This window comes from Aulonocara sp. 'chitande type north' Nkhata Bay, linkage group LG8, assembly GCF_057382095.1.
Source record: "Aulonocara sp. 'chitande type north' Nkhata Bay isolate Kocher_YH1m ecotype deep benthic linkage group LG8, A_spYH_male_GT1.1, whole genome shotgun sequence".
Taxonomy (NCBI): Eukaryota; Metazoa; Chordata; class Actinopteri; order Cichliformes; family Cichlidae; genus Aulonocara; species Aulonocara sp. 'chitande type north' Nkhata Bay.
In genome coordinates, this window is record NC_141351.1 from 5,339,302 (window position 1) to 5,351,257 (window position 11,956).

An 11,956-nucleotide genomic window follows, 5' to 3' on the forward strand; every position below is an offset into this window, starting at 1 on the left:
TGAACAACATAACATAATTCACGCATAAATCAGGCTTTATTGGTCGGTTGGGAAGGAGATGCTGACATTCAAGATACAGATCCAGCCTCAGAGTTTGTGCAGGTTTATGCACTATTAAAACTAATAAAAGAATTAAATCTAACACCTCCGGTTTCCCTTTTCCTTTCACGGGTTTGAGCCTGTTTCAAAAGCATGTTTTTATTCTGTTTGTTAAAATAAAATAAAAAACAATGTACAAAAAATGAAGCTCTGTATGCTATGTATTAAAAATACTTATAAATAATTCTGACCACCCAAAAGTTGCTCAGTAAGTATATGGAAGGCATACTGTATATGAGGGTTTTGCTCTATTTGGAAGTGGAGCTGAATGAAAAGCTGTAATAGTGAATGAAGCCTTACTTTTCTTATTTTATTCTTTCTATTGTGTTACTGTATATTTTTAGAGCTGCTATGAATCCAACAATTCACAAATGTTATTTTCTAAAAACCGAAAGTCAAACAAAAAGAAATGCCTTTTGTCAATGGAGTTTACTTTTAATCCAAAGAGAAAATAGAAAAAAAATTATATTAAAAAGCAGGTTTTACATCACATACAAATGTACAAAGTGTAGAAAATTGGCTGTGTATTGAACAAAGAAGGTTTTTAAGGTGAAATAATTCAACAAATTAAAAACAGAAAACATACAGTAAGCGGAAAATAAAGAGTAAAATGTAACACACAAGAATCCTCATTTTGAGGAAAATGGATGATATTATTACTTTTGTCCTGTTATCTATCGATACAAAAATATTTACTTGGAAGAAAACGCTTTATTCAATGGAGGCACTAGATCAGATCTGTCATTTTTTTCTTCGATGTTGAGTCTTGACTTCTTCCACTTCTTTCTCCATCAGGTGATACTCTACGGTAGTCTCTGTTAACTTGAAGGAAAAGATTAAAGATCACTATTTTACTCCTTCTGCGACAAACCGGGTTATCATCATCATTATCATCATCACCTTTATTTATAAAGCACTTTAAAAAAACCACAGCTGAAACAAAGTGCTCTACATAGGAACTATATAATAAAAGTTCATAAGATATAAATAAAAGCCAAATAAAAGAAAAAGTAAGCGTTATATAATTGAATGAACTGGTAATTACATTTATAACTTAAATATAATATGCAGCCTGTAAAAAAAGAAGTATTATGCAGTTATAACAGCTTTACAGAGGAGGCAAAAAAAAACCTTTCCTACCTCAGAGCCTAATATTACATCCATAATATTACTCACAATGTAATGACAATTGATCTTACCATATCCAGGAGAAGTTCAATCTTTAGTTTTAATACGTTATTCTCTTCCTCCAGCTGGATATTTTTTTTCTTAAGCCGCTGAACTTCCCTACTAGACACATTTCCACCAGATTCTGGTTTCACAAAGGAGAAAAAAAACGTTTATGCTGTGTTGGCCACAAGGAACCAGATAATAACACACACAGACACACATAGAGAGAGAGAACTAAAAGGTAATTATTCAGAAAACCCATTACCTGTAATCCACTGTCCCTCTTCAAATTTCAAGACCTGACCTCCAATGTTCATCACAGGAGGGCCATACTCAAGGCCCAGCTCTATTTCTCGAGTTGAACGATCCAACTAAAAAAAAGATAAAAAGGTATAAATAACGGTTAATGCTATCTCTCAGGGTGTTATGCAGATTAACCCCCCCCCCCCCCCCCCCCGAACGTGCTGTACAACTAGTGTTTCCAGTGTGTGAATGATGCTAAAATTCATTAGCTCACCGTGTGGAGGCTGGACAAGGAGGCGGATTTACGTGGAGGAACCTTTTTAGGACTAAATGGGTTTCCAAACAGAGGCATCCTCAGAGATTTTTTAAGGTCCTAGATCAGAGACAGCACCCGAAAGAGAATTACTATTTTTAAGATAACGCTAGCTTCACCTAGCTTCTCACTGTGTTTACCGTCGTTAGCGGTGCACGACCAAATTAATGCTAGGTGGCTAGCTGCGTGAATTACTTATATCTCACAATTTAATGAAATTATCCCCTGCCTCTCAGAGTATTTAGGTAATGCTGTTTCAATTTAAATATACAGCTAACATATTTACCTCCATACAGGGTATTTATTTAAGTTCGCCTGAATCCGTTTCTCGCAGAACATGCTTGCCACTGCGCAAGTGCGAATTTTCCATTTGTCCAAAGTGGGCAATCCTGAAACATTCCACGACTTTCGCACAAACTATTCGGGAAAAAATGTCCACCATAATACCCTTAAAGAAACTAAAATTTAATCCATCGTCTTACATTTTTTTTTTTGGGGGGGGGGGGGGGTATCGTGTTCACATTTTAATACCTACTAGTTAGAATTTCATAAGATCTTCCTGTTTCTGAATGATAATGGAACAACCCGTGTAACGGAACGTCACCATGGTGATCTTTTACCGTCTTTGGGGTACGACGCTTTAATATTTTATTCGGATGAGCTCATATAATTAAAAAAAATAACTCCATACATTAAATTGACTATTATGAACAGCACAATGCAGATAATGATAATGTACAAAAAGTAAAGATAATACGAACACTATTTCAGTAGGTTACGGCTGTACTTAAAATACACTGGCCCCGCCTTACTTTGTACACGGCCCCAGTGGCCTAATGGATAAGGCACTGGCCTCCTAAGCCAGGGATTGTGGGTTCGAGTCCCATCTGGGGTGTTCTACTTTTCGCTATCGTAACAAGCACCTTAGACACAGTTTAAGTGCTTCGTTGTCTGTAGAAGAAAATCTTCACATATAAATCCTAATACGGTACGTTTGAAGAATATGTGTGTCTAACTAGGCGAGAGGCAGGCAGAACACAGACCTCCACGGCTAACATGGAAAAACGCAGAATGGCACTCTGCGTACTGCTGAGCACTTTAGCTGTATCCACAAAATCCACGGATGTATTCAGAAGAGTGAACGTCAAGCTCCAAACTTACCGTGAGTAACCTTACTGTGGCGTGTCTGTACACGGCGGGAACCAATTTTATATCCCTATAACTCTAGCTGAACGCTAAACACAAAATAAATATATTTACCGCTATAAAAGAAGGCGTATGGTTATATCTTACATAGCTTTTCTTTAATGGACAGTTACTTTGTTCTCTCCCGGCTAAATTTAACAGTTTTAAAATGTAACACTATTTGAACATGTAACTCGAAATACCATAGCCATTTAAATGCATTTAAACACGTTTTCTTTTTTAAAATGTTTTTGTAACACTTATGTTAACAAATGTAAGTTGAAAAAAATGCTTGTATATTCAAGCAAGGACACGAACACAACATTGTGTTAGTGTTCTTATAATATTAATATGCAATTAATATTAATTTGACAGAAAATAGCAACACATGAGAAAGCTGTTGTAATTATTCTATCGGTGTCATGACATTATCTTACATAATGTGTGTTATCTAACCTCAAGCATGTAACCCATCCTTCTACAATGGTAGAGCTCCAAGAGGCCACTGTGCACTGGGATGCTGCCCAGAAAAGTGTGATCCTGAAGGAGGGGTTGATGGAGACGGAGGGGGAAGCCTATGGGTACTTCAATGACACTCTGCTCCTCTCAGGATGGGGCATCCTGGAGATCAATGCAGGCTATGGAGGAATCACTCAGGAAGATGAGACCACTTTCTTCTTGGCTGGCTACCTGGAAGGTTACCTCACTGCTGGGTGAGCAGCACAGGCTAAGTGCAAGCATGAAAATACACTAAGCACCATAAATGCAATTTTCAAGTGAGCCAATCATGTGGCAGCAATATTAACTTCAGTTAATATATCGTTACACTTTGATTACATTTCTTATTAGGTGTAGCTGCTAGCTCTGGTTGTAACATGTGGACTGCTTTTATGTGGGCTAATCCCTCACTGCTTATTCTCCTTCCATTGCAGACAGATGTTCAGTCATTACTCCAACATGTACCCTCAGCTGATCAAGGATGAAAAGGTTCTGGAGCCCTTGAAAAACTTTTTGAGGTACAGTGTTAAATTATATCAAATCAAAGCCATGGATTAAGCTAAGAGTAATCCCATGTCTAATACTAGATTTATAAGCGTTTCTCTTTGTTTTCCATTGCCTTCAAGATGCTTTTTCAGAGGCTTGATTAACCAGTATTGTGCACAGAGTGTATATAAAAGATGGGTGTAGCCCTTCTCTGCTTTTAATAGCCTGCAGGAGGTGACTCTCCTGTTGGCACAAAGACTGTGTAGAAGTCTAGGGAAATTATCTTAATGCTCACTTAATCTGTGACCTCAGGAAACACTAAGTTTATGGGCTCAGTCTTAAGTCTTACTTGATAAATTCTGGTGATGTGGTTGTTGTTATGAAAGTCAAATACTTTCTCATTCACAGCTGTGTAAATATAAAGCATGCAGTGGTATGCGTCAGTTCTCTGTCATATTCACACCTTAACCGCCACACCTGGGTTCAAGACAGCAAAGCTTAGCTGAAAACTTTACAAGACTCTTTTAGGCAGCCGACGTCTACATCCATCTTTTATATACATTCTATGATAGTGCCTCATAACTGTCAACTGTCTATACAGAATTTACAAATTATATTTATGCACCTATTGATTGTTAGAGTGATGTAAAACTGCACCATCAAGAGATAAACGTTGATTCTAAAATTTGAATAAACCCCAGCAAACAAGACCAGTGGGCCAGAGAGCAGGTGAAGCTCAGGAGAAACAGTGACCCCTTGTGGAGGCATATGGGACTGATCCTGGCTCAGCTGGATGGACTCCACGCAGGAGCTGCACTGTGGGCCAAAAGCAAACACAGGGAGGTGTGTATGTGTGTGTTTGTGGTTGTGAGAGAGTTGTCACAGTCATTTCATGGATCTCTTGCCACTTGCTCTTTCCCTCCTGCACAGCCTCTATCAGCGTTCACGGTCCAGTTTCTAAATGGTGTCGGTGACCTCTTGGATCTTGTCCCAGCTTTGACACCTCGCTCCAACTCCTCCGCAGGGTCCGGCGCTTTCAGGATGCCTGGAATGGGCCACTGCACAGCTCTCATAAAGGTTAGGCCAAGCTCATTTGGCTCATGTGAGGGAGCCCTTGGGAAAACCTCAACACAAACCTAACTGCTTTTATTGGCCTCTGTGAGCAGGATTTTCTTCTTTTAGATGAGTGTAAAAGGCCATTGCAAGGGGCTTATTTCCTCTTTCACGTACAACAATCTATGGAACAAAGTTCAAATGGATGTGTGCTACTGGATTTTTTAAGACCCCTTTAATGTATCTTAATAAAGTTGCATCCACGTTAAACTCTTTCTTTTATGATTCACTGATTGTGTCTTGTTTCTTTTAAAAATATAGATGTTTCTCTCTCTCTCTCTTCTCTGTATCTCAGGTTCTTCCAGGCTTTGAGAACCTGCTAGTTGGCCACTCTAGCTGGTATACTTATGCAGCCACCATGCGTATCTATAAACACTGGGACTTCAAGGTGTCTGACACACACGTAGCCACTGGAAAGATGTCGTTCAGCAGCTACCCTGGTACACACACTCCTACTATATCACATACAGTATAAGAGCCGCACAACCGCACACTTATATGCATAAATATACTCAAATAATCAATGTGTCTCGAGAAAAAAAGATCAATTTGCAGAAGAAGAGGGTTTTTCAAAGAACAGACCTCACTTCTTTCTTGCAAAAGCTCCGAGGGGAGGTGAACTTCTTATCCTTAATCCACAAGGGAAAATATGAACACTGACATCTAGGAATTAACCCAAATCCCCAATGAACATTTCCTACTCGACACAATTCTCCTGCAAAGCATGCAGCTTAGGCAGTAATGAGAAAACACTGAATCCCGCGTGTGTTTATGCACATGCTCGAACGGAGCTATACTCCCCTCGCTGTAGAGTTAGAGGAGACTGAGAAATTTTGTGGCCAAAGATTTGTCAAGTGGACCAGGCCATAAAAAAATCCTCTGGTGGACTACAGTCCTATCAGGACACAAGTGGTTTTAAAGCACTATATTTAGAGAGCAGCAGGCCGAGGATATCACCTCACTATATTGAAACAAAGAGATGAAATACAATGGGGTCAGCAGAGGTGATGTGTGCCCTCTGCGGCCTTCCTAAGCTGCTTCCCCTCTAACAGTACTGAGGATTTATCATGCACTGCAGGTCGGCACCATGAGAACAAGAAGAGGTGCTGGGCAGTCTCAGTGGTGGAAATATTCAAAGACATCTGGCTTCTATTGTTAATAATATTAATATTGTACTTCTAGTGCAGGAGTTGGATGTGTTTTTTCAGAGGAGCTTATTATTTTTCCTTTTCATGTATAGAATACAAAGTAGTATAGAGTAATTCTACCTGGTGTAACTCTACATAAAAGTAGTATGGCAAGATGAAACTTGAAATAATTATAATACACGCAATCGGAAAAGGAATGCTGATAACACATCTGGTACTTGCGATTCATGAGCGTGATAGTCATATCTTTAACAAAAGTTATGAAGTCACATGAAAATAAAGTTTTCACAGCATGAAAAGCACCTTTAACAGCAATAACTTGAAATAATTGTTTTCTTTATGACTTTAAAAGACTCTCACGTCGCTGTGAAGGAACTTCAATCTACTGTTCTTTACAAGGTTCTTCAGTGTATTGAGGTTTGGGGGTGTTCTCCTGAGGTACAGCCACAGCTTTCAGTCAGGATGAGGTCTGAACTTTGACTGGGTCTATGAACTTTCATTCTTTTCTTTTTTTAGCCATTCTGTTGTAGATTTGTTGTTGTGCATGGGATTGTTGACATGTTGCATGAACCCATTTGAGCCAAACTTTAGCTATCGGACAGATGTCGTCACGTTTGACTCTAGAACACTTTGGCACACAGAGGAGTTCTTGCTTGACTCGGTGACCATAAAGGTCTCAGGTCATCACCCCTCCACCGCAGTGTTGACAGTTGGTATGAGGTGTTTGTGCTGATATGCTGTGTTTGGTTTTCAGCAAATGTAGCGCTGCACACTACGGTCTTGTGGTCTTCTTGGTCCAGAGGTTTTGTGACTTATTTAGCTACAATTTTGCAGATTGAGGCATGCTCCAGTGTTCTTTTTGGAGAGAAGAGGCTCTTTCTTGGAAATCCTTCCAAAAAAAAGACTGCTTGTTCAGTCTTTTGCTAATTGCACTGTGCTTAATGTCAATATTTAACATGGTAACTGAGGCCTGTAGAGTTTGTGATGTATCACTTGGATGTTTTGCAGTTTCTTTGCACATTTGCTGTGACATCCACTACTGGGAGAAATTGTGGCATTATAGGAGCACACACAAACTCTATAAAATAATGCTTTTATTGAAGTGCTCACATTTGTTGGTGATGAGCACAGCACTAACACGTGACCACAATGGGAAACATGTTAGCATACAGTTACGTATCAAGTGGATAGAGAGTAATATTAGAATGCACATGGTGCATTAAATATAAATACTTTAATACACCACCAGTTCATCAGAGCTAAATGCTGAGGGAACATCATTTTTATTGCTGTGTGCAAATCATTTCAGGAAGCATGCAGTCATTTGAGACAAGGCAAGATTACTTTATTGTCATGATAGGAGAAAATCACCTTGGATTAAGCCACACTTTAATAAACAGACCTCAGAATAAATTAACAGATAAATGATTTTTAAAATGCATTTACAGCAAAACCTCTGCTTATCTGTCTGTCCCACATGAGCTGTTCATTTATCAGCTTAACTGGCAAATTAATATTTATTATTGCACAACAGGAGCCTGCATCTCCTTCCAGAGTCCATTAGCACATAATCAGAGGTCCACACATGTGAAGAAGCAACTAAAAGCTCTGTTCCCTTTTTATATGTGCTATATAAATGAAAGTAACAAGACAAGTAATCATAAAAAGCAGGATTGTTTCACTTGACTTTATATATTTTAATAACAAATTAATATTACTGTAGTACCTTAAAAAACCTTAAAATGCCTTTAAAAAATCAGAAATCACTGGTTGAGTTAAAGATACTTATTCCATTTGCTAATAAATACAAGTTAAGCATGTTGTGAGTTGCAGATGATCTAATCACGACACCGTTGGTTTGCTCCAACTTTATCAAATGACCCCCAACCCTCCCCCACTCCTTTGTTGACTGTCAAAAAGAAACCTGCTGCGTGTTCTCCTCCTCCAGGCTTCCTGATGTCTCTGGATGACTTCTACCTCCTTGGGAGCGGCCTGCTGATGACTCAGACCTCCATCGGCGTCTTCAATGCCTCTCTGTTCTCTCAGCTCAGCCCTCACAGCCTGCTGGCCTGGCAGAGGGTCCGACTGGCTAACGGTCTGGCGCACAGCGGAGAGGAGTGGGCGCAGGTTTTCTCCAGATACAACTCAGGTGAGATTTCAGTGATGTCAATTAAGGCAAGTTGAGTTTTGAGGCTTTATTCAAAACCAAAGTAAGCCAAAGTAAGTAAGTAAGTAATATGGAGCCACTAATTCACACTAATGCATGCTGTTATTGCCCTGCCTTCTGGCTTTTAGACGTAATGCTGGCAATGCAAAAATTCACAGGACACATGTCCATAGAGATTTAGCAGTCTCTCAAACACATCGTTCTTCTCAATTACACAATGCTTGTGTGTGTTAATTGGGAAGGATGCTTTGATCTTTCACATCACGTTGCTATGGAGGGCAGAGGAGAAAACAGGACAGGGTGTTCTTGAGACTGACAGCTCTTTAACAAACAGCAGAATTGGCGCTCAGATTCATCATCCTGCCAAGCTATTGCAGTGACCTGCAGACCGTGATGTCATTTCATTCAGATCGGGTTATGTTTTCGGTTTTTATGGCATGTGCAAATATGTATCTAATAAGCCAAAAGTTTATGTGCTTCCCTCTCTAGATCCAAATCCCTCAGGTGCATGCGAGACTGTACATGTAAGCTTTCATTTTACAGTAGGATAGCTAACATGCAGCAACATGACCTAGACCGATTACATTACTTCAGTATTGGTCTTTTAGTGAGTAAAGGTAAATAAAGTTGTACCACATCTCACAAAATCCCTCCAATATTTGTTGACACACAAAATCCAAGTGTCCATGGGACAGGAAGGAGTGGATCTGTATTTCCTTTGTATTTCAGGCACATATAACAGCCAGTACATGGTGGTGGACCTGAGCAGGATTTCTCTGAGTAAAAGCATCAGGGATGGAGCTCTGACTGTTGTAGAGCAGATTCCCGGCAAAGTCAAGCACTCCGATCAGACTCGGGCGTTACGCAGAGGTAAGAAACCACCTGTATCTGTGTGATTACTGCTGTTGTTGATTTCTGAGTGACCTCCCCCTCCAGTGTGCTCCATTTAACAGGTTATTGGCCGTCATACAATATACCATTTCATGCTGAAATCTACAACCTGAGTGGGTACAGTGTGATGTGGAAAAGATACGGGGAAGACTTTTCCTATGATCTCTGTCCCCGAGCTAAAATCCTCCGCAGGGACCAGGCCAAGGTGTCCGACCTCAGCTCCCTCAAACGCATGATGAGATACAACAGTAGGTGAAACAACAGAGTTATTGTTCCTCGCGCTGTATGTCCGCTCTGGAGCTCAAAGCACTTCACAGAAAACACAAATAGCCCAGGATATTTTTGTTCCCGTCAAAGTGAAAGCAGCATGACTAAACGTCAGACTGCTTCTGTTTCAGACTACAAGAAAGATCCCTACTCAAAGGGCCATCCCTGCAAAACCATCTGCTGCCGCAACGACCTGAGACCAAGGAGGCCACGGCCAGGGGGCTGCTACGACACTAAGGTCAGAGGACACCAGCACATTAGGCCAGAATCAGCTCTGTTACAGTGTGAGGATAAAAACAAAATACAAAGTACAGCATGTGTTTTGCTTGTGTTTTTGTCTGCCGATATAACCTTTGGTTAAAGAGTCACCGCTGTCACATGCCCTTTAAATTCCCTGTTTTTTTTAAAGCTGCAGTTTTTCTCTTTACTCCTTTTGTTATTTGTTTAACTATTTCTAGGTGTGTGTTGTTTTTAATAGAGCAAGATGTTGATTCTCTACGTTAGAGTAAAACAGGGAGTATATCAGGGTGTGTTTCAGGGCGTGTCTAACCTGTGATTGACAAGTTGATACCACAGAATTGAGCATTGCGCTCAAATTCTCAGTTTGATCTGCCCATCAGCTGTTCTGTATTTGTTTGTAATAAAAAACTGCAGAGTGAGCTCATCCAGTAAGAACCTTTTTTTTTTTTTAAACCTATAATTTTTTACTTGCTAAAGCTAGCATTCATTTTTATATCACAGTGAATTACAAACCTTGCACCTTGTTAATCAGTCTGGGACAAATATGCTCACAAACAACCGAGATGCCTTGCACAAATCAGTGAGTATATCTTTTTGTTAGACTGCTGTCTGTGATCCACAGTGCTAATATGGCGACAATAAAACCGATATGTAAATCTAGTGTCCAAATATAGATGCCCCAAACAAGATATACCACCAGGTGATATTAGTCATATCACCTGGTGGTATTAGAATAAAGGCCAGGTTATCACCTCTAGCATTTGTGAATGTGTGTGCAAACACTGTTGCTAATCTGTCTGTTAGATATTTCCTAGATTAAGTGAAAAAATATATTTGCTGCTGGCAAAATATGAAAACACTCTCCAAAGTTAATAAGATTCATTCACATTAATTATGTGTAGATTTCTGTTCAGTTCAGTTTAAGTTAAATTGTGCAGTGGTTGAAGCCAGTATTTCAAATGAAGCAACAAGATTTGATTAGAAGCATTAAATTACCTTTCTTTCACATGTTCCTGTTCCCTCCTCATTTCTGTGTCACGGTATAGGTGACGGACTACCAGATGGCGCTCCAGCTGGTCGCCGAGGCAATAAATGGCCCCACGACCCAGGGGGGTCTGCACCCATTTTCATGGCAGTCCTTTAACTTCACGATTCATCAGGGACTCCCCCACACGTACAACTTTCCCTTTATCACCATGAGGCCCATGCTGGACAAGCCATAAGAGCACAGAGCTGGAAGATGCCATGCGTCCATGTGTAGCTGTGTTCAAATTCACAAAGCCTGCGCCACAACACTGAAAATCCTGTTGGTGCAGCTAAACAGAGAGTAAAAAACTTGATTATTTTGCCAACATTGGTGTTTTTTTAAATTAATAATTTAATAATCCATTTTAAAAACAGACAACAAATGATCAAAGTGAAGTATACTGAAATAGATGCCACTAGATGCAGTGAGGTGTTTGTGATGTAGTGTTGTGTTGGTCTTATTTCACGGCATCTATCTATTAGTGACAGAGTACTCTGAACTGGCATAAGGATTGTCGGCTTGTTTGCGCTATTTTAACACTCTGTGTAAAGTTTCCACAAACGTTTGGATTTAAACCATCAGGAAAATCCTGTTCGTTTTATATTTATTATAATTACAGTATTTTTGTTTTTGAGTTCAATTCTATGCAGTATCTACTCAGGTTTGCACATTGTGGAAGAAAATTATCTAAGTTTGCATTAATATTAACTATACTAAATTAAATTATAACCTGTGGTGCATTTTGTCTATATAAACAGAAATAAAATTCGCAAAAACTACAACAACTGTTTTTGTGCAAAATATGAAAGGAAAAGATGTTATTTTCAAAATAAAATATTCACAAAAGGTTCACGTTTCTGATCTGGTTGACAAAAAAGAGAAGTTATGATAATTGCATTTGACTGCCATGTATAGTACCTATGGGAAAATGAATAAACTCAAGTAACAATTTTAAGTAACATTTGACTGCATAACAAATAGGATTTCTCAACTACTCTTACCTACTTGTCAGTTCCTAATGTGTTTTTACCACCAGACTAAGGGAAGGTTAAATTCATCACTCATTAGTGTAAGATGACAAAAGCGAAGTATAAACCTAGACAGCGTAG

The 11,956-nt window shown here is 39.4% G+C and overlaps 2 protein-coding genes and 1 non-coding gene across 6 annotated transcripts; 2 read left to right on the forward strand and 1 right to left on the reverse strand.

The window, feature by feature from the left end:
* Positions 1 to 18: 18 nt before the first annotated feature.
* On the reverse strand, positions 19 to 2,278 carry cby1 (chibby 1, beta catenin antagonist). The gene is made up of 5 exons (XM_086302897.1): positions 2,112 to 2,278; positions 1,787 to 1,885; positions 1,535 to 1,640; positions 1,299 to 1,411; positions 19 to 921 (listed from the first exon to the last, which is right to left on the reverse strand). The coding sequence occupies exons 1-5, from the start codon at positions 2,115 to 2,117 to the stop codon at positions 841 to 843; spliced, it is 405 nt and encodes a 134-aa protein (XP_086159023.1). The 5' UTR covers positions 2,118 to 2,278; the 3' UTR covers positions 19 to 840.
* An 86-nt stretch (positions 2,279 to 2,364) lies between these two features.
* plbd1b (phospholipase B domain containing 1b) lies at positions 2,365 to 11,742 on the forward strand. 4 transcript variants are annotated; one of them, XM_086302901.1, is made up of 11 exons: positions 2,365 to 2,455; positions 2,845 to 2,987; positions 3,501 to 3,723; positions 3,943 to 4,026; positions 4,696 to 5,071; positions 5,403 to 5,547; positions 8,204 to 8,404; positions 9,152 to 9,292; positions 9,376 to 9,561; positions 9,712 to 9,818; positions 10,867 to 11,741. In XM_086302901.1, exons 2-11 carry the CDS (start codon positions 2,882 to 2,884, stop codon positions 11,041 to 11,043), a joined length of 1,746 nt encoding a protein of 581 aa, XP_086159027.1. In that variant the 5' UTR covers positions 2,365 to 2,455; positions 2,845 to 2,881; the 3' UTR covers positions 11,044 to 11,741. The 4 variants fall into 4 exon arrangements, with proteins under 4 accessions (XP_086159027.1, XP_086159029.1, XP_086159031.1 ...); XM_086302903.1 differs by lacking the exon at positions 2,365 to 2,455 and having other exon boundaries at positions 2,462 to 2,987; positions 4,696 to 4,837; positions 4,925 to 5,071; positions 9,712 to 9,864; positions 10,867 to 11,742; XM_086302905.1 differs by lacking the exon at positions 2,365 to 2,455 and having other exon boundaries at positions 2,462 to 2,987; positions 3,621 to 3,723; positions 4,696 to 4,837; positions 4,925 to 5,071; positions 10,867 to 11,738.
* trnar-ccu (transfer RNA arginine (anticodon CCU)) lies at positions 2,648 to 2,720 on the forward strand. Its single transcript has one exon. It is a non-coding gene; the product is annotated as a tRNA-Arg (tRNA).
* Positions 11,743 to 11,956: the final 214 nt, after the last annotated feature.

Bases quoted from the DNA above. Each gene is read 5' to 3' on its own strand.
- cby1 (XM_086302897.1), bottom strand. The intron at 1,641-1,786 runs GTGAGCTAATGA...TCTTTTTTTTAG, and splicing joins CCTTGTCCAGCCTCCACACG to TTGGATCGTTCAACTCGAGA. The intron at 1,412-1,534 runs GTAATGGGTTTT...TTGTGAAACCAG, and splicing joins AGAGGGACAGTGGATTACAG to AATCTGGTGGAAATGTGTCT.
- plbd1b (XM_086302901.1), top strand. From the start codon at position 2,882: ATGGAAAAACGCAGAATGGCACTCTGCGTACTGCTGAGCACTTTAGCT. The intron at 3,724-3,942 runs GTGAGCAGCACA...CTTCCATTGCAG, and splicing joins GAAGGTTACCTCACTGCTGG to ACAGATGTTCAGTCATTACT. The intron at 4,027-4,695 runs GTACAGTGTTAA...AATAAACCCCAG, and splicing joins CCCTTGAAAAACTTTTTGAG to CAAACAAGACCAGTGGGCCA.